Genomic DNA, 22343 nt, shown 5'->3' on the forward strand with positions numbered 1-22343 from the left:
TCCAACGTCTGAATCGTCCGCTCACTTTGTCCGTCGGTCTGCGGGTGAAAAGCTGTGCTCATATTCAGCTTTGAGCCAAAAGCTTCCTGGAAGGATTGCCATATCCTTGATACGAACCTCCCGTCTCTATCAGAAATAATCGAGAGAGGTACTCCATGGCGTGCAACAATCTCTCTCATGTAGATTTCAGCCAATTTGCTTGTATTATCCTTCTCGCGGATAGGTAAGAAGTGTGCTGACTTCGTTAAGCGATCCACTATCACCCAGATAGTGTCATGGCCTTTTGGCGTTCTTGGCAACTTCGTAATAAAATCCATGGAGATTTCTTCCCACTTCCACTGGGGAATTTTTGGTTGCTGCAGAAGTCCCGAAGGCTTCTGGTATTCCGCCTTAACTTTGGCGCAAGTTAAACATTTGCTCACGTAAATAGCAACATCGCCTTTCATCCTAGGCCACCAGTAATAATCTTTAAGATCCTGGTACATCTTATCCGCTCCAGGGTGGATAGAGTACCGCGACTTGTGAGCTTCATCAAAGATAACCTCTCTTAAATCACCAAACAGAGGAACCCAAATCCTTTTCTCAAAACACAACGTTCCTTCCCTGTTTGGCACCAATACCTTCTCCATCCCACGGAGATATTCTTCCTCAAGGTTTCCCTCCTTGAGAGCTTCCTTCTGTGCTGCACGAACGTGCGAGGAAAGGTCGGTTTGAATTATCATTTCCATAGCCCTAACCCTTATGGGCTTGATTCTCTCTTTACGACTTAGGGCATCAGCGACCACATTCGCCTTCCCTGGATGATACTTGATCTCGCAGTCGTAATCGTTCAACAACTCGACCCATCGCCTTTGCCTCATATTCAACTCCTTCTGATTGAATATATGCTGGAGGCTCTTGTGATCTGTAAAGATTGTACATTTTGTACCGTAAAGGTAGTGTCTCCAGATCTTCAAAGCAAAAACCACTGCGCCTAGCTCCAAATCATGAGTGGTATAGTTCTTTTCGTGCACCTTCAGTTGGCGTGATGCGTAGGCGATAACCTTTTGGCGTTGCATCAACACACAACCCAATCCTTGACGCGATGCGTCGCAGTATACCACGAAATCATCAGTGCCTTCTGGTAGAGCTAAGATTGGCGCGTTGCAAAGCTTATCCTTCAATATCTGAAACGCTTCATCCTGTTTGATTCCCCAATCAAACTTCTTATCCTTCTGCGTGAGGAGTGTCAACGGTTGAGCGATCTTTGAAAAGTTCTCGATGAACCTTCGATAATAGCCAGCCAAACCCAAGAATTGCCGAATCTCAGTTGGTGTCTTTGGCGTTTCCCAATCTTTGATCGCCTCGATCTTGGTGGGATCCACGTGGATTCCATCTCCATTCACCACGTGCCCAAGGAATTGCACTTCTCTTAGCCAAAACTCACACTTAGAGAACTTGGCGTACAACTGTTCCTTCTTTAGCAGCTCCAGAATGGCTCTAAGATGCTGCTCGTGCTCAGCCTTTGTCTTCGAATAAATCAAGATGTTGTCGATGAATACAGTCACAAACTTATCCAGGTACGGCTTACAAACTCGGTTCATCAAATCCATGAATACAGCAGGTGCGTTTGTCAACCCAAACGGCATAACGAGGAACTCGTAGTGTCCATATCGAGTTCTGAAAGCTGTCTTCGGAATACTCTCTTCCTGTATCCGTAGTTGATGGTACCCAGATCGAAGATCGATCTTTGAATAGAAGCTCGAACCTTGAAGCTGGTCGAACAGATCATCGATTCTTGGCAGGGGATACCTATTCTTGATCGTCAGTTTGTTCAACTCTCTGTAGTCAATGCACATCCGAAAACTACCGTCCTTCTTCTTCACAAACAAAACTGGAGCTCCCCAAGGCGAGAAGCTTGGTCGGATAAAACCCTTGTCTAACAACTCTTGAAGTTGTGTCGACAGTTCTTGCATCTCAGACGGAGCAAGTCTGTAAGGTGCCTTAGCCACAGGCGCAGCGCCTGGAACTAAGTCGATGCGAAACTCCACTTGCCTTTGAGGTGGCAAGCCAGGCAAGTCTTCTGGAAAGACTTCTGGGTATTCCCTCACGACAGGGATATCTTCGATCTTCGGCTCAGCAGCCTTTTTATCCACAATGTGTGCCAGAAAAGCAACACATCCTTTCTGCAAACACTTTCTCGCTTTCAGGTAGCTAATCATCCTTAACGGCGTCTCAAGCTTCTCCCCATGAACAACAATGGTCTCACCATCATCGGTCGGGATACGAATAACCTTCTCGTGACAAACTATCTCTGCCTTGTTACTCGATAACCAATCCATCCCTACTACCACGTCGAAGCTTCCCAACTGGACTGGTAGTAGATCGAGAGCAAACTCACATTCTCCCAGCTCGATTACGCAACCTCGAATCACCTCGTTAGCTTCTACTAACTTCCCATTTGCTAATTCGATCGAGTATGGAATATCTAACTTACTAGCGGCTAAACCAAGCATGTTTCTAAATTCTAGCGATACGAAGCTTTAATCGGCACCAGTATCAAACAAAACAGATGCATAGCGTTGGTTTACAGGGAACGTACCGGTGACAACATTGGGATCCTGGCGCGCTTCCCTGGCTTCCATGTTAAAAACTCTTCCACGTGCCTGGTTTAATTCTGGGCAATTCCTCTTGTAATGCCCTTGATCTCCACAGTTGAAACATTCGGGCCTCTGCCCGTTTCCACCATTGTTTCCAGCTTGATGGTTTCCCTGGTTCCGATTCATGGCGCCCGCTTGGTTAGCGTTATTGGCACGGTTCCCATCACTTCCCTGGTTTCCTTGTGGGCGGTTCCCATTACCACCACGGTTATTCCTATTTCCAGATCCTCCCTGGCCTCCTCGGCCAGCACTAGCCCAACAAAAATCCTTCGTATGACCAGTCTTCCCACATGATTCACAAACTCTTAAGCTGCAACGACCAGAGTGATGTCGTTGGCATGAGTCGCACTTGGGTTGTGCACCCATGTATCCCTTCCCTTTCTTTTTACTACCAGCTGTATCTGGCGCTGGCGCGTTCTGCTCTCCTTTCTTAACCACCATCCCGGTGCCCTGCTTGAAATTCGAAAATTTTCGCTTGTTTCCACCTGACGACTCCACATGAGTCTCTTTCTTCTTCGGCTCGACTTCATCAAACTTGTTCAACCGAATTGCCTCTTCGGTGAGAGCCACACTCAAATCAATGGCTTCAGTGATAGTTGCTGGTTTGGAAGAGGTCACCATGCTGATTATTTGAGGAGCTAGTCCCCAAATGAAGCGCTCAATTCTCTTGAACTCCGGTGTAACCATGTAGGGTACCACATGCGACAAATCGTGGAACCTCTGAACATACTCAGCTATCTTGGGACCTTCCATCTTCAGGTGCCAGAATTCGGTCTCTAACCTCTGGATTTCAGCGCGAGAACAGTACTTTTTGCGCATGAGTTCTTTCAACTCAGTCCACGTCAGTGCGTAAGCCGCAGTTTCGCCAAGGGCCTGGACCTGTAGATTCCACCAGGATAGGGCTCCATCCACAAATAGCCCTGAGATGTAAGTGACTTGTTGATCCAGCGTGCATTTGCTCATGCGAAGTACGGACTCGGTTTTCTCAGCCCAGCGGACGAAAGCAACAGCACCACCTGTGCCATCGAAGTTTATGGGCTTGCAGTCCAAGAATTGTTTGTAGGTGCACCCTGCACATACATTATTTCATAGGAACGGCATTAGCATCTGCTAAAGGAATCCATTTAGGCCATGGTATGTCTTAATGACTTAGGGTTACCATGAGGAGGATTTTGGTTGCCGTTAATGTTCGAGCTACTTCCGCTTGGTCCTCCTTGAGAGGCAGCATATTGAGCAATGGCATTAGCGATAACTTGCTGTAGTTCTTCATGAGTGGTAGGCATCGGCTGTGGCTGACGTCTTGGCGCCATCTTCTAAAGATGTGTACGTTGGTCAGGCCATAGTAAGCATACGATTATAGTAATAGTAATAGCACATAACATCTCATGTTATAATCATTATACACACAACATCCCATGTCCCAACATCCCATGTCACAAGTATTATATACACCACATCCCATGTCCCAACATCCCATGTCACAAAAATATAAATAAGAAATCAAGTGCATCAGATATGGTGAGAATACCGTGATTGCTACATATATCGAGACCATAAAGTGTAGTAAGTGTGTCATACAACCATCAATCAAATAGGGGCTACATCACCCCTGTACAAAACTATATCATATCAGTATCACATACATCCGGTACATCAAATAAGTATCAACAAAAGTCAGAAATCATCAGATGGTCTCTAAAAGGCTGTGCAGTCACAATCGCTGTCGTCTCACCAACGTCTACCACTATGGCACCGATGAGCTCTATGCGGATGGGGGTGGAGGAGGGGGAAAGTGAGTGTAGAGTAAGCGGCGTAAATGAAGCCAGTCCTCCTCCATCGCCTGCTGAGTGTGAATAACAGAAGCGATCTGCTGCTCTAAAGTCGAAAGTCGGGCAGCAAAGTCCGGGGGTAATGATCGAAAAGGCTGAAAGGATGAGGATGTCTGACCATGATATGGACCTAGAGATAGCTGAGCTCTCTCGAGCTCCTGGAGTCGCTGCGTATGGGACTCATGCTGATGGACAAAGGACATCAAGACGTCCTCTATGGTATGCCCCATATGGAATGGATGATATGGATCAGTGGGTGGCATCGGAGAGGAAGATGACCAAAGCAGTGGCGTACTGGTGGGATCGAATGGTGCTACATGAACAGATGAAACAGAAGATGGAACAGGTGTCATCTGGGGCATGAATGGCATAGGCATCGGTATGTGCCCAAAAGGGTGGGCTGAAGAGCCCTCTCCAGGCCCCGCTGGAGGTACAAACGGTGGGATCTGAAATGAAAAATCAGTATGATGTGCATCAGTGTGATGTGGTGGAAACGGTGGAACATCCTCGTCAGCAGGTATCCAATCGTGCTGAGCCTCCTCATCGGGTGGATCCATATGCTCAGCAAACAGAGCGTGCTCAGGCTCGAGGGGTACAGGATCAAACGGAGCAATGACAGGATCAACGGGTGCAACATGCTCAACTGGGTAGTCAACAGGGATATCAGCAATCAAAGGGGGATCAACAAAAGGTGGATCAATAACAGGATCATCAGCTATAGCATGATCATCAGCAATCAAAGGAATGTCCACAAGGTGGTCACCAACAGGTGGGTCAGCCAAAACGGGATCAACAGGAACGTCAGCATGTAACAAGTCATGCTCATGCACAGGATCGAGAGCAGCTGCCTGCTCTGGGGCCACGGCAAGCTCTGGGTCATCAAAAGCCATATCAAAATCAAACTCTGGATCAAAGGGATCAACAGGATCAACGGGATCAACAGGGTCCTCCATATGCTGGTCCATAGGAATATACTCAATATCGCGGTCAGGATCAAATCCTGGAGGAAAAACGGGATCAGAATCCTCAATGTCGTCGTGCTCGAACACAAAGCTCGGGATGGGTGCGGCAGAAGATGCCTGATCGGGGTCCGAGTCATGTACAAAATGATGCGTGCTCACCTCGTGAGACGGTACAGATGCCACAGACTCAAAGGAGTCTGGGACTGGCGAATGGGCGGGCGAGTCCCCAACTGGAGCACCAGCGATCATCAAAAGATCGCCAGCGAGAAGAGGGGCTGCATCAGGAATCTCATCCTCGTAAGGCTCGTCCTCAAAGAGATCAATGTCGCCCTCAGCCTCGGCGTCGGGTAGCAAGTCGTATGCTGGATAAGAAGCAAGGGGTATGGGAGCTGGAATCGCTACCAAGGGAAGATACTCAGCAGGATCGCCATCAATAGGCTCATAAGCACCCTCGGGTAGAACGAAGGGCAAGGAGTCATCATCATCGGTGCTGGTGAAGTCGGAGGTATGCACCTCGTGCTCTGAAGACACAATGTCGTCCGATACTATGGGTAAAGGTCCGGTGGTATCTGAATCACCCGTGGCTGGTGAGTCCATAGGTCTGTAACATAAACACAAAATATGCACAAAAATCAGTAAATCAGGTAATCACACAAGTTACCAAGTAATAATCACATAATCCTCCTAGTCCCACTAGCCTCCCAGCCTCCCAGACTGTCCTTCCTAGTCCCACTAGCCAACTTTCCCAGCCTCCCAGACTGACTCCCTAGTCCCACTAGCAAACTTTCCCAGCCTCCCAGACTGACTCCCTAGTCCCACTAGACAACTACCTCGATCCATTAGATCGAGCCTCGGCCTCCCAGACCGAGCCTCAGTCTCCCAGACCGAGCCTCAGCCTCCCAGACTGAGCCTAAAAATAATAAATAAAATATGCTCAACATTTGTTTATAAAAACGTTTTGGATCTGGGCTTAAGTGGTATGCAGTAAAAATGTTTTCGTGAGAGCCCTAGTGATCATAGTCTAGACTCGAGAAGGAATCCTAGTTCGCTATGATCAGAGCTCTGATACCAAGCTGTCACACCCTGGCTTTGCGGAAGCGTGGTTAATTTGGTGTGACTTCTTAATACCATAGCTTAATCATAACAAGCTATATGAATTAAAAATATGCAAGATCATCCATTGATAATAAAAATATTAAACATTGTCTTAACGGGTTAACACCCAACAACCATAACTTTGTCTAAACATTACAAATGCAAACTTAAAGTAAACACGGTTCAGGGACTGTGACTTGTCCAGGAAAGAGTCACAAGTCTCGAACCCTGGATGACCTCGGGCCTAATGCAGCGGAAAACAAGCCATACCGTGCCAGATCGTTAGTTTCCTGAAATACATGTAAGTTGAAAAATCAACAATAATATTGAGCGAGTTCATGCGAAAGTGAGTATACAAACCTTTGTATTTATCAAAAATCCTGGTATGTAGCAAATAAGGAAAAAGAGATCACTAATGGTTTGCAAGGCCATTGATATGTGTCACACCCCCAAAATACCACCCATGGGAAACCCTACTAGGCATGTGACAAACCAATAACGAGCCACCAATCATATTGAACCAATCACAAGTTGTTAAATATAATCATAAATTATTAATGAAAAATGCCATCAATAAGTTTAAATGAAAACCAACATGTTCAGCGGAAGCAATAAATAAACCAATGTTAAACCGTTTCGAAACCCATGTATAGTATCAATAATTCAAACACATGACTCCTTCAGTCGACCCATGACCACTCCAGCTACTCCAGACAGCAAGTCCTAATGCAAGACAGCTAACGACCTACAAGCATGCAAACAAGTGTGTCAGACGACGCTGGTGAGTTCAAAGTTTTATTACCGAGTTTAGTTACCAGATACATGTGTAAAACAGTTTAACAATTTGATTTGATGTTGTTATTAACTCGATTACCGTATGTGGCGACTAGATGTGAATGCCCAACCCCAATGCCTCCATTTAGGCATTGGTCATGAGGTCAAGGTATCAAACAACCTTGAATAGATGTAAGGGGTCTTATATGTACACGATGAGAATGCCCAACCCCAATGCCTCTAACTAGGCATTGGTCATGAAGTCCAGGTAATTAGTTCACGCCCGTCCTTTCGGCCCGGTGTGAGGGTGCCAAACCTAATAGCGCTATCAACTAAATACCTCGTTGCTTCTTCAGCAACACGGTAGATGTATGGGGTCTTACATGATTTATACTGTGTTCAATAACCAACATCCCAAATAAATAGTTTACCCAGTATTCCCTTTAGAAACGTTTACCAGATGTCCCAAACCATCGGGACGCATGCTTAGAAAAGTGCAGTGAACTCACCTTGGTTTGCTCGGTAAGACTAGTTACTCGATTTAACAGTGATTAAGCACGTCCTAATATGGGTACAGATAACAATCAGTTTCATGTGCATACATACTATGTATCTCACGTACGATTAATTCACATATTACTCAATCACATACCACACAAGTCTATTATATAAGTAACACCCATATAGTTGAAGTCATAGCAATTAACATCCATGTTGGCGGCTGCATACATAAAGAAAACATGTAGGGACCCCTTCAACTTAGCCTGTGCGCCACCCCATAGAGATCACATAAAGCAACCTTAATTGTCACTTTCATAAATTTTAATTGATTAAATTCAATTCACACAATGATTCTGACATCACATTCCCATGTATGATCTTATCACACCATCATCATCGATCCTTACTTCATGTAGGTCCTAGGCACTAACAATTAATAAATCAACCCAACCATTATAGCATCATACAATCCAAGTTAGCAAATAATGAAGTCTAGTAATATAAATCATATTAAACATCATTATCACATAAACAATTTCATCACTTAACATAATTTCAGTGAATCATCATTCGATCATTAATGGCGAGTAACGCATAACAAACATTCAAATCCATCATCGTTTAACATTAAACATACTAATAGGTCACAACAATTCACCAATTAACATGTGCAAAACTCAAGCGATTAATGGCAAGACACTAACAGAAACTTATCAAGCTATTAATTAAGCACACAAGATTTATTCATGTAAAACCCTACTCTTTCTAACTTACGAAAATCATAAGAAACCATGTATTGTCATATATCAGATTCCATACAATAAAATTGTACTAACCGGACCAAGGATGTTGCTATTCACGAGAGTCTAGCTTCAACAGGGAGTATGAATCTTTGAAGGGTAGGCTGATCGCAAGAAGAAGGAATGGGGTGCACTAGGGTTTGTGATTATGGGAAGGTTAACCTAAGAAAATCACGTAATGTACATATGTGTGCGTGTGTACATACAAATCCCAAACTAGTCGGCCCACTAATTCACAGTTGAACGGTCCAATAAGAATTCATGTGTTGGCTAGATTAATTGATTAGTCTAATCATTTTACATAAAAAGTGCAGCCCATTTAATGCAAGTTATTTGTCATATATCACGTGAACTATAGATTGATAAACCCATTTGATTCTTGACAGCCAATTAAAGGTCCAATTACATAACAAGTTTTCAAAGGGTTGTCAGACATTAACATGTGAGTTGTTTGTTCAATACATAAGTAACGAATGGCAAATCGTTATCCGATCCACAACATTTGTTCAATTTTAAAGTTTAAGTAATTTCTAAAGTTTAAGTAATTTTTGTCTCATCCGATCCCTGACATGGTTCGGGTTGTCACAATATGTGTGAAGTGCAAGTAGGAAGACTCAAACCTAGCGGATTTATGCGTCGGGCACTAAGTCACCCCGAGGTCCGTTCAGCTGGACCTGGGGCTGGGCTCGCTACACCCAGATAGATCTACCGCTCCTATCCCTCGGTCCTACCATGAGGATTAATGGCCTCAAGTTTCCGCCTACCCACTCACATGATCTAAGTAACAAACCTCCTTACGCTAATCATACCATGTATAAACATATTCATAATCATTGTAACATGTATTTCACCCCCGCAGTTTAGAAATCTGAAAACAGTTAAGAGAAAAGGGGGACATGAACTCACAGTCAGTGCGTCGCTAAATCAAGCACTCCAAAAGTCCGAGAGCTGTGCAACGACCTACATGTGCTAATTCTATTAGACGGATGGCCGTGCTTTAGCTTCATAGTTTAATTTTCGGGAAACAGTTAGACAACCGTTCCTTGTATATATTTGGTAGTTAATCTCCTTCCCAAGGGTGGGGGATTTAATACATGCGCGTTTATAATATTAAGTCTCACTTAATATATTTTATTTCTCCTTCCGAAATATAATAATTTTCTCAAAAATAATATATTTTCTCTTCGCATAATACTTTCCAAAATAATACGTTGACAATATCCGCATTTATGAATATTTCCGTATAAGGCGTAAGTTACGTTTTGGCGATTTAGTGGTAATAGTACTTACCGTTGTAACTTATATGTTTGTCGTGTAGGCGTTGGTATTACTTTGGGTTCGACAAAGTTTGTAAATATTATTTTTACTCTAAAAATAATATTTATATATTTTCACAAAATAATCATAAACAGTGTGGTGAAAAATATATCTATTGAATAAATATTTATCACGTTTAGTTTTTGTGAAAATCCCACCTCCGATTATTTAATAAATAAAGTCATGGCGAAATATATTTTGAAAACATCTCAAAATAGTTTAACACTTGCAAATAATTCTAAGTGTTACATTTTAGAAAAAATTTCGCCAGAGTTTCCCCTGTAACTGGAGGTGGCCACGCTTTCAAGCGTATCATTTTCTTTTACAAAATCATTCCAACACTTCTTTAAATCAACCAATCAATTTCCGATACTTCAAACTAGTTTCAACACATCAAACTTGTAGACTAGTATGTAAAATCGCATTATTACATGAACTCGTAGTTTTTCCGAAAGTCATAGTGTAGATCACCTTATATTTAGTGGATCTATGTATAAAATAGTTTAGTCTTGTAAAAACCCCGTTTTTAGAACAAATCATCCTTTACAACTTCCCGACAACTTTTATAAAAATTGTTATTTTGTCGGATCTTTCGTTTCACAAGTGTTTATACACTTGTAGTTTGTAAAAATCATATTTGTTAACATGTCATCCAACTTTTATAAAAACATGATTTTCTCGACACTTGGTTCTACGAATATACCACTTGTACATACGTAGATCGGCTCGTTTTAAATACTATTTTACAAGTCAAAATACTTTTACACAAGTTCATGTTTCTCGTGTGGTGGAGTTTCACCTTTTAACCCTTGTACCAATAGAAACAAGCGTATGTCAAGATTCGTGATCTTAACAAAGTCGGGTTAAACGATGATAAGAGCCACCACATCGTAGATCGAGCCTTAATAATCAACATATTCGAATACTACGACTTTTACACGCGTTATAAGCTTTTAACCAACAATATTCAAGTTTTAGTAGTCTTTAAAGATTCAAAACGCATCATTCCAACTTTTAACCGTTAAAAATCATATTAACCACTTTAGATACGATCAAGAGCGAGTTTTAAATGTTATACCTCTAGCTCGGGGCTAGGGAAGATCTTTGGCGAAAATAGCATGGATAAAAGCAAATGAACGAGGTCCTTCAACTTCCGCTTGCTTCAAGCTTCCTTGTACGTGACCCTTAGCACTTGTATAAGCTTGGAATGGAAGAATCAAAGCTCGAAAGTATGATGGGTGGGTGTGGGGAGTTCGGCCGAGAGAGAGGGAGAGTAAGAGAGAGAGAGAGTGATGTGGTGAGTGGTGATGGATGATAACTCTATGTGTGTGTGGGTTTTTATAGAGAAAATCAAGCTCTTTCGTCCATCGGTTTTATGTCGTCTAGATATCCACACAATCAAATAAAATATCAAAAAGCTTGTACTTCCTTGTCCCTTGGTTTGGCCGAAATCTTTAGGGGGGTGGGGTATCCGGTTGGATCTCGATTGTTCAGTTAGAGTTTAGTTAAGTTAAGTAGGTTACTTTTAGGGATTAACCCCGTTAGTTGCATGACGCGTTATAAAGCGGGTGTTAGAGTAATTAGGGACCCTAACTGGCTCAGAAAAAGACTAATAATATTTCTGACAATATTTTTATGTTCCGGGTATAGTCCGGTTGTTCGGTTGGATAGTAATCCGTTAAAGCGCTTAAGTAATCTTTTAAGCGTCGCAAATAATATTTTCAGCGACATAATTTATTCTGCAAGGTGTCAGGAATATTTCCTCAGGTTTTGGCACTTTATTAGTTAGCTAGAAGCTAGTGTGTTGATAAAAGTGCTGTGTTTCGTGCTTAGAGTACGTTTTAGGCACATCCAATCTCTGTATCTTATTCCTAGAGACGCAGTTATACAACCCTTGTATCCTTACACACACTATGGGTGTAGTAAAATATTTCTGGCTCATTCAGGCCTTTAGAGGCAGTGTTTGCCTGATGCTGGCTATATCAGCATGTCAATAGGTTATCCGTTCAAATGCTACTGTGCTTTTGTGCATCATGTTTGTCACTAGAGTTCAGTGAGTAAATAATGTAGTGACGGAAAAATCAAAGTATGATGCAGATATGTACAAGTATCAACAATCAAGTAGCAGTTTATCAGAAATCTCAGTTAAGCACAGTAATTAGGCAACAATTAATAGTTAATTAAATCGTATGGATACCTGGTTTGGTGAGGGTTGTCACAGAAATATCCTCGAAAAAGAAGCTAAATGAGTAATATGTATTATTCGCTACTGTTAATAATGAGGTATCAATAAATAAGGACTTAGAAACTTAGGTATGGCTAACTATCCAAGTAACAGGTTATTAATAAAATCATTATGGGGTAGAACGATGATCACATTGATGGGTGTGATTGTATAAAGGATTAGTAAAATGAATTAAAAAGTGTTGAAACAAAATGACACGAGTAAAAGATGATCTACGGAATCATCATGACCCTCGGGATTATAAACCATGTAAGAGTTTAAAGGATTAAATGAACCACGTATCTGCAATAGAAAGGAATAAACTAAAAAGGGGAGAAAGCCGAAAGAAATAACCTACGGGGTTTAGCAAAAGGACCTACGGGTCACTTGTGGTAAAAAACGCGAAAAATGGTTACAATTCCCCGTGTACTATAATAGTGGAAAAGAATAAATTCTTGTCGTCAATTCCCGAATATGAGTAATTGACATGAGTTAAAGAGATAGACGTTAAACTAAGATTTAGTTTTAGTAAGAAACAACGCTTAACAAATATGAATATTATGGGATAAATTAGAAAAATAGTTGATAACAAAGAATATAGGTCTTAACACCGATAGGTGTAAGACGATACGTTAGAAAGAAGATTTTGATAACGAAAAGTTTGTAAAAACTTAAACATGACGTGATGCGGTGTGATCATAATCATAAAAGTGACATAGAATATAATCAAGTTGTAGCGCAAGTTACGGGATAGGAGATCATAAAACTCACATAAGTCCGAATATGATGAAGGGATAAATCCAAATTTACGAGGCATGAGGTGACGGTGACTAATCAGTCTAACCGATAAGATCACCCAAGGTCAAAATAGTGTTGTAATTTACATAAAACACTTGGCAATATAGGGTGATATAGAATAAACATGTTGACGAACTCGTACTATTGAATGGTCAAGTGGCAATTTGGCCGACTAGGGTGCAAGTTAAGAAATACAGGACACGAGTTAAAGTCCATGAGGACTTATGCATGAAAGGCGCATGCGTCGAGGCAAATGATGACTTTTGACTAAAAGAAATAATGTCTGAAAAATGAAACTAAGGGAGTTTGGCACAAACCAAAAGAACCACGTAAAGAAGGTTTCGGGGACGAAACCCTTTTAAGGGGGGTGGACTTGTAACACCCCGAAAATTATAAAACTTTATATTAGAATTATAAAATGCAAAATAAACGAGAATAAGCTAACGAGGAAATTAATAACCCAGTTAGCTACGAGTCTTGTAGTAACACATGAATAATTTGAAATGCCTAAATTATAAACTAGACAAAAGTTGAGGGGTTTATGTTGTAAAACCTGAAATTTAATTCAATTAAAACAAAATAACTCATACCAAACACACACAAAAGGTGTGTCTGGTCGATCAAACAGCAGGGCGAACAAGAGCTCCCCCACCAAACCCTAACTCTCACAAAATTCATAAATTGAAGGCTCAAATCAAGTCAAAATCGAAATCTGAGTATAGATTAGTGATCACCTCGACGAAGGGATCATAAGGTATGTGAAATTTCGATATTTGGTTCCATCTTAAATTTTGGATAAATTCATGAAACCCGAATTTGAGCTTGCATGATCATTGTTTGGATGAAATTGAGAATGAAAATGTGTCTAGGATTAAACCCTAGCCATTTACTTGTTGAATTGATGCATATGATTGTGAATTCATGATCCTTCACTTGTGTGTTAAGTGGGTTTTGTAGAATTATGCTAAACACTAGGATTATCATTGTTAACCTAGTGTATTTGGGCTCTACGGAGTGAATTCTGAATTGTTGATATGAAAATTTACATGAACTTGTAAAAGGATGCTTAAATCTTGGCTAAATAGTTAGTTAAGAACTTGATTTTTATTTGTATGAAATCATGCTCATTAGGTGTTTGATGTAACGCCTAAGAGAAGATAAATGTTAAAAAAAAACCCGACTAAAAATGCGTATTCGACTAGTGTGAAAAGTTATGCGTTATATGTTATAAGAGGGTTCTAAACAACTATGGTTGAACTCTATAGGCAAGGAAACAGGACGCCAAGCGGACAAGCTAGTGGCGATACGCGTTTGAAAGGATTGCTCTAAAGGTACGCGACTTATAGTTTCGCTACATTATGTTTAATTGTTAGTCTTACTTTGTTATATTGAAATTTGGTAAACAAGGAAAACCGTTAAGTCACGGAAGTGACAAAGTGCCTTAGACAAGTAAAACGGGTCAAAACATGAGTTAGAAATAGAGTTTGGATGTGTCTAGCAATGGAGACACCCATTCGGCATCCAAACGGGTCAAAACAAGTTGTGTCAAACATAGAAATTAATAACCATCACTTGTGACTGGTTATATATCAAGTATAGGTCGTGTAACGGACACGCAAATCCGTTGCAAAAGCATGAGCCCTTGTAGAGGGATTATAGTTCGGAACATTCGCATGTCAAATGATTCCGAAAGACATGGTTAAATTCTTGGAAATAAGCATGACGTTTATTGCATAAGCAACCCCTCGGGAGGGGAGCACAAACTTATATTGGTAAATGCAGAAACGGGTGCATTGGCCTAAAGTTTATGATGATAACAATACATGTTGTGGAACTTGTAGACAAATGGGTCAAATAAACAAGAGACGAATTATAGGACAACTGTTTTTGAAATGATCTTTTTATGCAAATCATGTTGATAAACGTGTCCGTAATTAAATTACGGTCACGTAGGAAAAAGAATCGGCTAAAACGGACGCCCGAGTCAAAAGTTATGTCAATTTGAAGTTTGGAATTGAGAAAAAGAGTGCTGGGCTGAATTGCAGCTCCAACCAACAAACAATCTGTCGAAATCAGACCGTCGCGCTACGCCACGGCCAAGCATAAAACCCGTCGCGCGACGCGACGGGTGGTGGCGTCACGTGACCACCAGAGGTGGTCTCCGTCGCGTAGCGCGACCGCCCAACAGTGTGGATTTTTCTTGTTTTTGTTATGTTTAAGCACGGAACTTGTTTATACTCGATTATTAAAGTGTCAAAACTAATTATTTCCATGGTTTTGACCGTAGGTGAAGATGGACCTAAGCCGGATGGTGATCAAGCAATTAACAAGAACCGAACGCACCAAATGAAGCTTCCGCATTTTGTTTATTTTGTTTTAGAAATATGTGAACACTTGAAGCTATGTTTTTAAAGTTAACTAGTAGCATGATGACTTCAATATTATGACCTTGTAGGGTCTTAAGATCATGAAAACTTTTTGTAAACTCGTAAATTTTGTACTAAATGCAAGTTATATATTATTAATTCTGTTAGTTCAAGTTGGGTCTTACACATAGGTTTCAGCGAATTAGATTTCTGTAGAGATACATAGGCTCTAACCTCACTTTTTTGGGGACTTAGATTAGTAAGACTTTGAATACATACAGAACGTCAAGGATTCGAATATGGGTTCCAACCGTTGCCGAAACAATGAGTCAAAATGTTGGTTTTGAACGTACACTAGTGTTGTGTTTGATACACGGTACACGAAACAAATACATACACTAAGTAAAACTTTGAGAGTTTTGGTAACATGCATTTAGGACCTTTGGAAAACTTATGTTGAAATCCATTAAAGGTGTGGAGGGGCTTGAAGATGGGGCATTATGCGACTAGTAGACCACGCGTCAGAATGTGGCGTGGTGCTAAAACGGACGGTTTGGCCCGGGCGTGGAGAATGGCGTTTTCGAGACATGACACACACCATTTACATTTAAATAAAAACTAGTTAATAATAATTAAACAAATAACGTGACATAACTTAAAAATAAAGAACATTACATAACTTATAATAAAACATTAACCAAAAAAATGTATTATTTTCCACGCCGCGTAGTGTTTAAATTCACCACCGTACCTGTTATGGTACTCGATGCAAGCGACTTGGATAATGTCGCCTTCGTTTAGCTCAACATCGTCGTTGTCCACACCGTTGACAACCGTCTCAAATCTTGCACTATCCATAAGAATCATCCGAAATGTGAATAAAATGCGTGAACTGTTCAGATGGCCTTAACACTACGCATACAAAATTCATGGTAAACTCGATCCTAAAACGGAGACGTACATAAACCCCCGCAGTGGCGAAAAAATTGGGTAACGGAGCCTCGTGGTTGGTCACCGCCACGACACACGATTCGCATAACGCAATGTCCTATTCTACGCTCCATGGAATAACCGGCATTTCCAAGTATTTTTTGGTAGGGTGTTTTGACATGTAAAATAGAAGAAGTGAGACGAGGGTTGAGAAGTGGTGTATTATATAGAGGAGTAAATTTTCTTTTTTTTTTAACTAGCCGTTTGGGGCAACGACTAATTACCACATCCTATTAAAGTATGCCACGTTGCACCCAATTGCCCTTCCACGCTGATGGAATTCCTCCCGCCCATTACACAACGCCGTATACGGTGTGAAGTGGCCTAAACGCCACAAATCCATACGCATACCGTGTGATCTTAGATGTAGAGTTCTTAAAGATTATTGAAATTTGTTGGTAAAAAGAAGTTAAATATATAATATGGTTAGCATTTCTGGACATGTATCAGGTGAGGTTTAATATAGATTTAGGGTTTGATAAAATAAAATATTCGTCAAATTGAATGCATGCATGGCCATTCGACAAAACTAAAACATTTAAACAAAACATATTGGGCATGACTTATTGACTTTAGCATTACTTAAAATGTTCTAATATCAAAATCAAAATTATGAACTAAAAGTAATCAGTCCGGTCATGACACAAGTCATAACCCAACGGCCAAACCGAAACATAAAATTCTACTTTTAAAAGTAAACTTAAATGTCGATGATATTATAGCATAGTGTCATCCTAGGGTGAGATAAGACTTGGCGACCATTATAAAGGGTTTTATTCCAGGTTTTTTGAGTGATTCCGCTGGTGGTTCGTCAGTAATCCAAATTTCCCGTAAAAAAAAAAAAAAGAAAGTAAACTTAAGTGAACCATCGTTTATTTGTTTGGTTTGGTTTATCGGTTGGTTTAGTTACAGTTTTTTTTTTTTTTTTTTTTTGTTCAGTTTATATTGTACCATTTATCTGCATTTTACTAACTGTCATATTTATATTAGAAAGATATGATATTCTTTATTTTCAATATAAGATGTTAAAAATAGTTTCTTTTAATTATAAAAATTAATCACTATATATTTAAAACAATTATAACATTCATTTATAATGTAAGCATACCTTACATGATCTAATTTTAAGCAAGTTATGTAAGCATGATTTAGTGTGTTATGAGCTAAACCAAACATATAATCAATAGTTTTTAGGTTTTCTAATCAACCAATTTGATTAAATTCGCTATTGAAAAGACGGTGTAGGTAATTAGGTTATTCATTGATTAATTATTGACTGACGACGTATAACCCGGTTCGCATCACCTGAACTGATAAACACCTATTTTGACCATAATAAATCTCTGAGGTTATTATGGAATATTCTATTCCATACAAATAGGTATTATTAAATAATCGAATACCTAAACATTAGGAAGATCTACACAATCTCCTACTTTTCGGGTAAAATCCCAATACAAATACAATTCCTGAATAAGGGGCAACCCTAACCACCAATCACTATAGATATATGACACCAGAGCAAAGGTAAGGCGTTCACTCTCTCTCTCAATACTTTCTCTTTCTACATAATTTACTCCCACAAATCGAATATTTATTCTAACGCTGGAGGATGGTCACAGGGATAACTCCATTCCTGTGAAGAGTCCTAACGGTGTCCTGTTTTGAAGACCTTAGCTCCGGTTGCCATCGTGGAAGATAAACCAAGTTGATCAAGGAGATCCATAGTTCCATAACCTAGGTACACGTTTCTTCACCAACTAGACATGGGTGGATTATTGGCAAAGTCAAAATTTGTGGCTTGAAGTTCACTCGAAACTGACTTGTGTCTATAAATAAGCCGAGGTCAAGCCAATATAAGCTCGTCCGTCTAACTCATTTAAATTAAACCCAAGTTTTTTTATGGTTTATTATAAGTTATAATCCCATAGTAATTCAATATGAATCTTTTTAAGCCCATGTTTAACATTAATCTAAGCTTGCTAGGTCACTCGTTGATTGAATATATTTTTAAATTTTGCATCCATGTGTGAAAAAATAGTGTTTTTCATTTAAAAACATTAAAAAATAAACGAGCTACTCAACAAGTCACGACCTAAGAGTGATAGCTGAGTTCAAGTTTCTCCTTGCTAAAAATAAACGAGTCGAGACGAGATGACTCGTGTAACCTCAAGCTTGAACATGAGCTTAAGTTGGCTCGACTCAGCTCAACTTAGCTCACTATTTAGTGAAAGTATGAAGAATTATCCTATATATTAAAAAACAAAGTTTATGAATAGTAAATAGACATAACTTCACGCCATCATTTGTTGACTTTTTTCCCCTATACCCTTTTTAAGTGTGTGTATATATATCTATTTTCTTCAAATTTGGTTTGATTATTCATCATGGTGGAGTGGTTTTGTGGTTGTATGTGTTTACTCAAGTTCAAATCTTGGGGTCTTCTTTTTTTTTTTTTTTTTTTCCATTTTATGCTTACATAACTTCACGTCATCTTCCTTTTTCTCCTCTTTCACACGTTTTTCTGATTATATTTATACAATTCTTATTCCTTATTTGTTGGGTTAGTGGATGCTTAGACATCGCAATAGTCGCCATCGCCATGAGTTACTAACTCGCTTGCTACCAACGGCTCTGTTGTATGAAAACTCCACTTGTCAACTTAAAAATAAGACACTAAATAGCACAGCTTTAATAACAACCAAGTATTTAGTCGCAATAAATAGTTTTACAATGACTTAGTTTTGTCGTGCCGCAACGCGGCACGCACCATTAAAACCTAGTTATGTTAATAAAAGAAAGTTTATAAATAATATATGCTATATAAGATTTATATCAATATATACTTTAATTTATTTTAACTAATCAAATAATAAGAATAAAATTATGAAATACACCTTATTAAATATCATCCTGATACCTTAATAAATATCATCCTGATCTATGGAAAAGAAAATATTATATTTAACATATTGCTAAATGATTCGATATATAACTACATTGGATTATGTTACAAAAAGAATATTCAAAATGTAAATTCAAAAAATTATGAAATATGTCGACATTTTGTATCCAGTTTTGTCCATATTGGATTCCTCATTCCAATAATGTTTCTTTACTCAGTAATCAGTATTACTCTTTAATCATTCGCAATCATCTAAAAGTATTCACAAAATGTTATATTTGAAGATAATTATAAGTTTTCCTTCCGTTTTGATCCATTTTTAATATTATTTTGTTTAATGGAATTAATAAGAGAATGGAACGAACTAAGGAATGCAATACACAACCAAATGAAATGGATTCCATTTCATAGTGATGTTTGTTACTCATATGTGAACAGAATGAATCATTATTTTTTACAATTTTATAGACAATAAAAGACGGGTAATTAAATACAATTAATAAAAACGACAAAAATATAATTTTCTCAATAATAATAATAATATAGTAACAATAAAATATATTAATAGTAATATAATAATAATAATAATAATAGTAATAGTAATAGTAATAATAATAATCATAATAATAATAATAATAATAATAATAATTGTAGATGTCTTTTCATTCTTTAAAGGAATGAAAAAAAAAAACACCCATTACCAATGAATGTAAATTCTTATATTTATAAAGAATCAAGAATGAATTATTCTATCATCACATGATAATAAAACATGTTTTTTTTTTTCATTTCATATAATAAACATGTTTTTTTCATTCCATTTCCACCTTCAATTTTACCTAACACTACCTTAGCTTGTAACTGAACCGTCATGAAAGATAGTTTGTTCTTTTAACTGGTTGAACAAACTCTTTTCGATTCTTGAACATGACTTCAAAGAAACAGAAACCAATAGTTGCAAAAAAAAAAAAAAAAAAAAAAAAAAAAAAAAAAAAAGAGAGCTGTTTGGATCCAATAACTGAAATACTTGGTTGATAATCAGTATTTTTACTTATGTCATTAAGATTTATTTCTTGCTAATTTTCTTATTCAGTTTTTATTTTAATTTTGGATGATATATCAAGGAATTTCCCTCAACCTAGGTTTCAAAATTGTGAGTACAGGTGCAATCTTAAACCGGGTTAGGATGACAACCGTACACGACTTGAACCCGATATATACACAACTCAGCTCTGACCCTTCTCAACCCGAGGGCAGCACTCGGTTTGGTTGTTTCATACTCACAAACGCTGATTATTTAGGTAGATTTTAGAGTAAATTACTTTCTGAGTCATTGTTGTTTTTACTGGTTTTAACCACTTAAGTGCAAAATCAAAAAGTTTAACGTTCTGAGTCCCTAACCGTTTATTTTGTAACGTTTTGAGTACCTGTATTTTAGTGATTTTAACCAATTTTTTTTTTGAACGGTCAACGAATCCTCCAAATGGGCTACTGGCGAAATTCACCACATCGGGATACACTCGCCTTCCGAACCGGGGAAAACCCTCACCTAGGGCCGAAGCCCGTGAACACTCGCCCGAAGGCACGACAGTGTGGTGAGGTAAAACCCGCTCAGTTCAAGGATCGAACTAGCGATCGCCGCCTACTCGCCTAGTCTCCCATCATCACCAGGTGCCGCAGAAACTAAATGCTAGGGGCAGGAATTGAACTTGAGTCACTTGTAACACAAGGTCTCTCCCTTACCACTCCACCACAAGCTCATTGGCTTAACCAATTGAGTCTAAAATCAAAAAGTACAAGTGTAAAAAGTTTGACTCAAAATGTTAGTGGTTAGTAAATCAGGATGTTAAACTTTTTATTTTATAATCAAATAGTGAAAACCACTCAAACACGTTAACTCAAAAAGTAATTTGCTGATTTTGCTCTAGATTTTAGGTAGTGTAGAATCATGAGTATTTATCGACGGTCAAAAAAAAAAAAAAGATTGTATGTACAATATTTAATAAACAGTATAAAAATTTTAATTCCTTTAAAAAAGGTGAACGACATTAACATTTCACTATTACTCTAATCTTACCCCTTCTCCTTCATTTCTTGACTTCTTCTTTTGCTTCTTCTTTCGGCGGCGGAGCAGCTTCTGCCACCACCACCGGCGGCGGCGGTTGTGGTGCAGAAGAAACACCTGCATCAATGCAACTTCTGCAGCTACTTTCTATACAGCCTTCAACTTCACCATCACCTCCAGAATGTCTTCCTCCACATAACCGTGCAATGAACCCTGCTATCACCACAACAATGGTTATCACCGCCAGTACCACCACCAGCGTCTCGATTGACCGGTGAGTTGAGTGGCTCTGTGACATGGAAACTGGTGGTGGTTCCACCACTACCAGCGGTGGTAGCTGGTCATCGTCGGTACTTCTTTTTACTGTTATCAGTCTTAACGTTAACATTACCATGATGATTGACAGAATGTTAGTGTGAGAGTGAAGAGAGAGAGAGAGAGAGTGAAAAATATTGGCAATGTTTAAAGGGTTTGGGTGATAAAAGTTGTTGACTGCCGTCTGTTGTGGTCTTAAATGACAATCTGAACCCTGTAAGTTTATTAAATTGACAAGAACGTTTATTGAGATTTTGTTATAAAAAACTAGGTTATAACCCCGTGAATTACACGGGGTTGAATAAATAAATTTTATATAATAAATAATAAAACAATATATTTTTAAAAAATCTCATTTATTGTACGGGTTGATTAAATATAAATTTATATATTAAATAATAAAAAGTTATATCTATAAGAATCATATTGTACGGGTTGAATAAATGTAATTTTATATACCAAATAAAAAAGTTATATATTTAAAACCACGTATATTACACGAGTTGAATAAATGTAATATTGTTTACCAAATAATAAAATAATACATCTTAAAAAACCATATTTATTACACGGGTTGAATAAATGTAATTTTATCTACCAAACAATAAAAAAAATTACATCTTTAAAAATATGCGCATTACACGGTTTGAATAAATGTAATTTTCTGTACTAAATAATAAAAAATATATATCCTTAAAAAAACCCTGTGTATTGTACGAACTGAATAAATCTAATTTTATATATCAAATAATAAAAAGTTTTA

General features: G+C 38.7%; 1 protein-coding gene and 1 long non-coding RNA gene across 2 annotated transcripts; one reads left to right on the forward strand and one right to left on the reverse strand.

The window, feature by feature from the left end:
• Positions 1-13573: 13573 nt before the first annotated feature.
• Positions 13574-15422, forward strand: LOC110882333. Its single transcript, XR_002560064.2, has 3 exons — positions 13574-13693; positions 14205-14270; positions 15227-15422. It is a non-coding gene; the product is annotated as an uncharacterized LOC110882333 (long non-coding RNA).
• Positions 15423-21184: 5762 nt separating this feature from the next.
• LOC110882334 lies at positions 21185-21756 on the reverse strand. Its single transcript, XM_022130381.2, has one exon. The coding sequence runs from the start codon at positions 21657-21659 to the stop codon at positions 21288-21290; it is 372 nt and encodes a 123-aa protein (XP_021986073.1). The 5' UTR covers positions 21660-21756; the 3' UTR covers positions 21185-21287.
• Positions 21757-22343: the final 587 nt, after the last annotated feature.

This window comes from Helianthus annuus, chromosome 10, assembly GCF_002127325.2.
Source record: "Helianthus annuus cultivar XRQ/B chromosome 10, HanXRQr2.0-SUNRISE, whole genome shotgun sequence".
Taxonomy (NCBI): domain Eukaryota; kingdom Viridiplantae; phylum Streptophyta; class Magnoliopsida; order Asterales; family Asteraceae; genus Helianthus; species Helianthus annuus.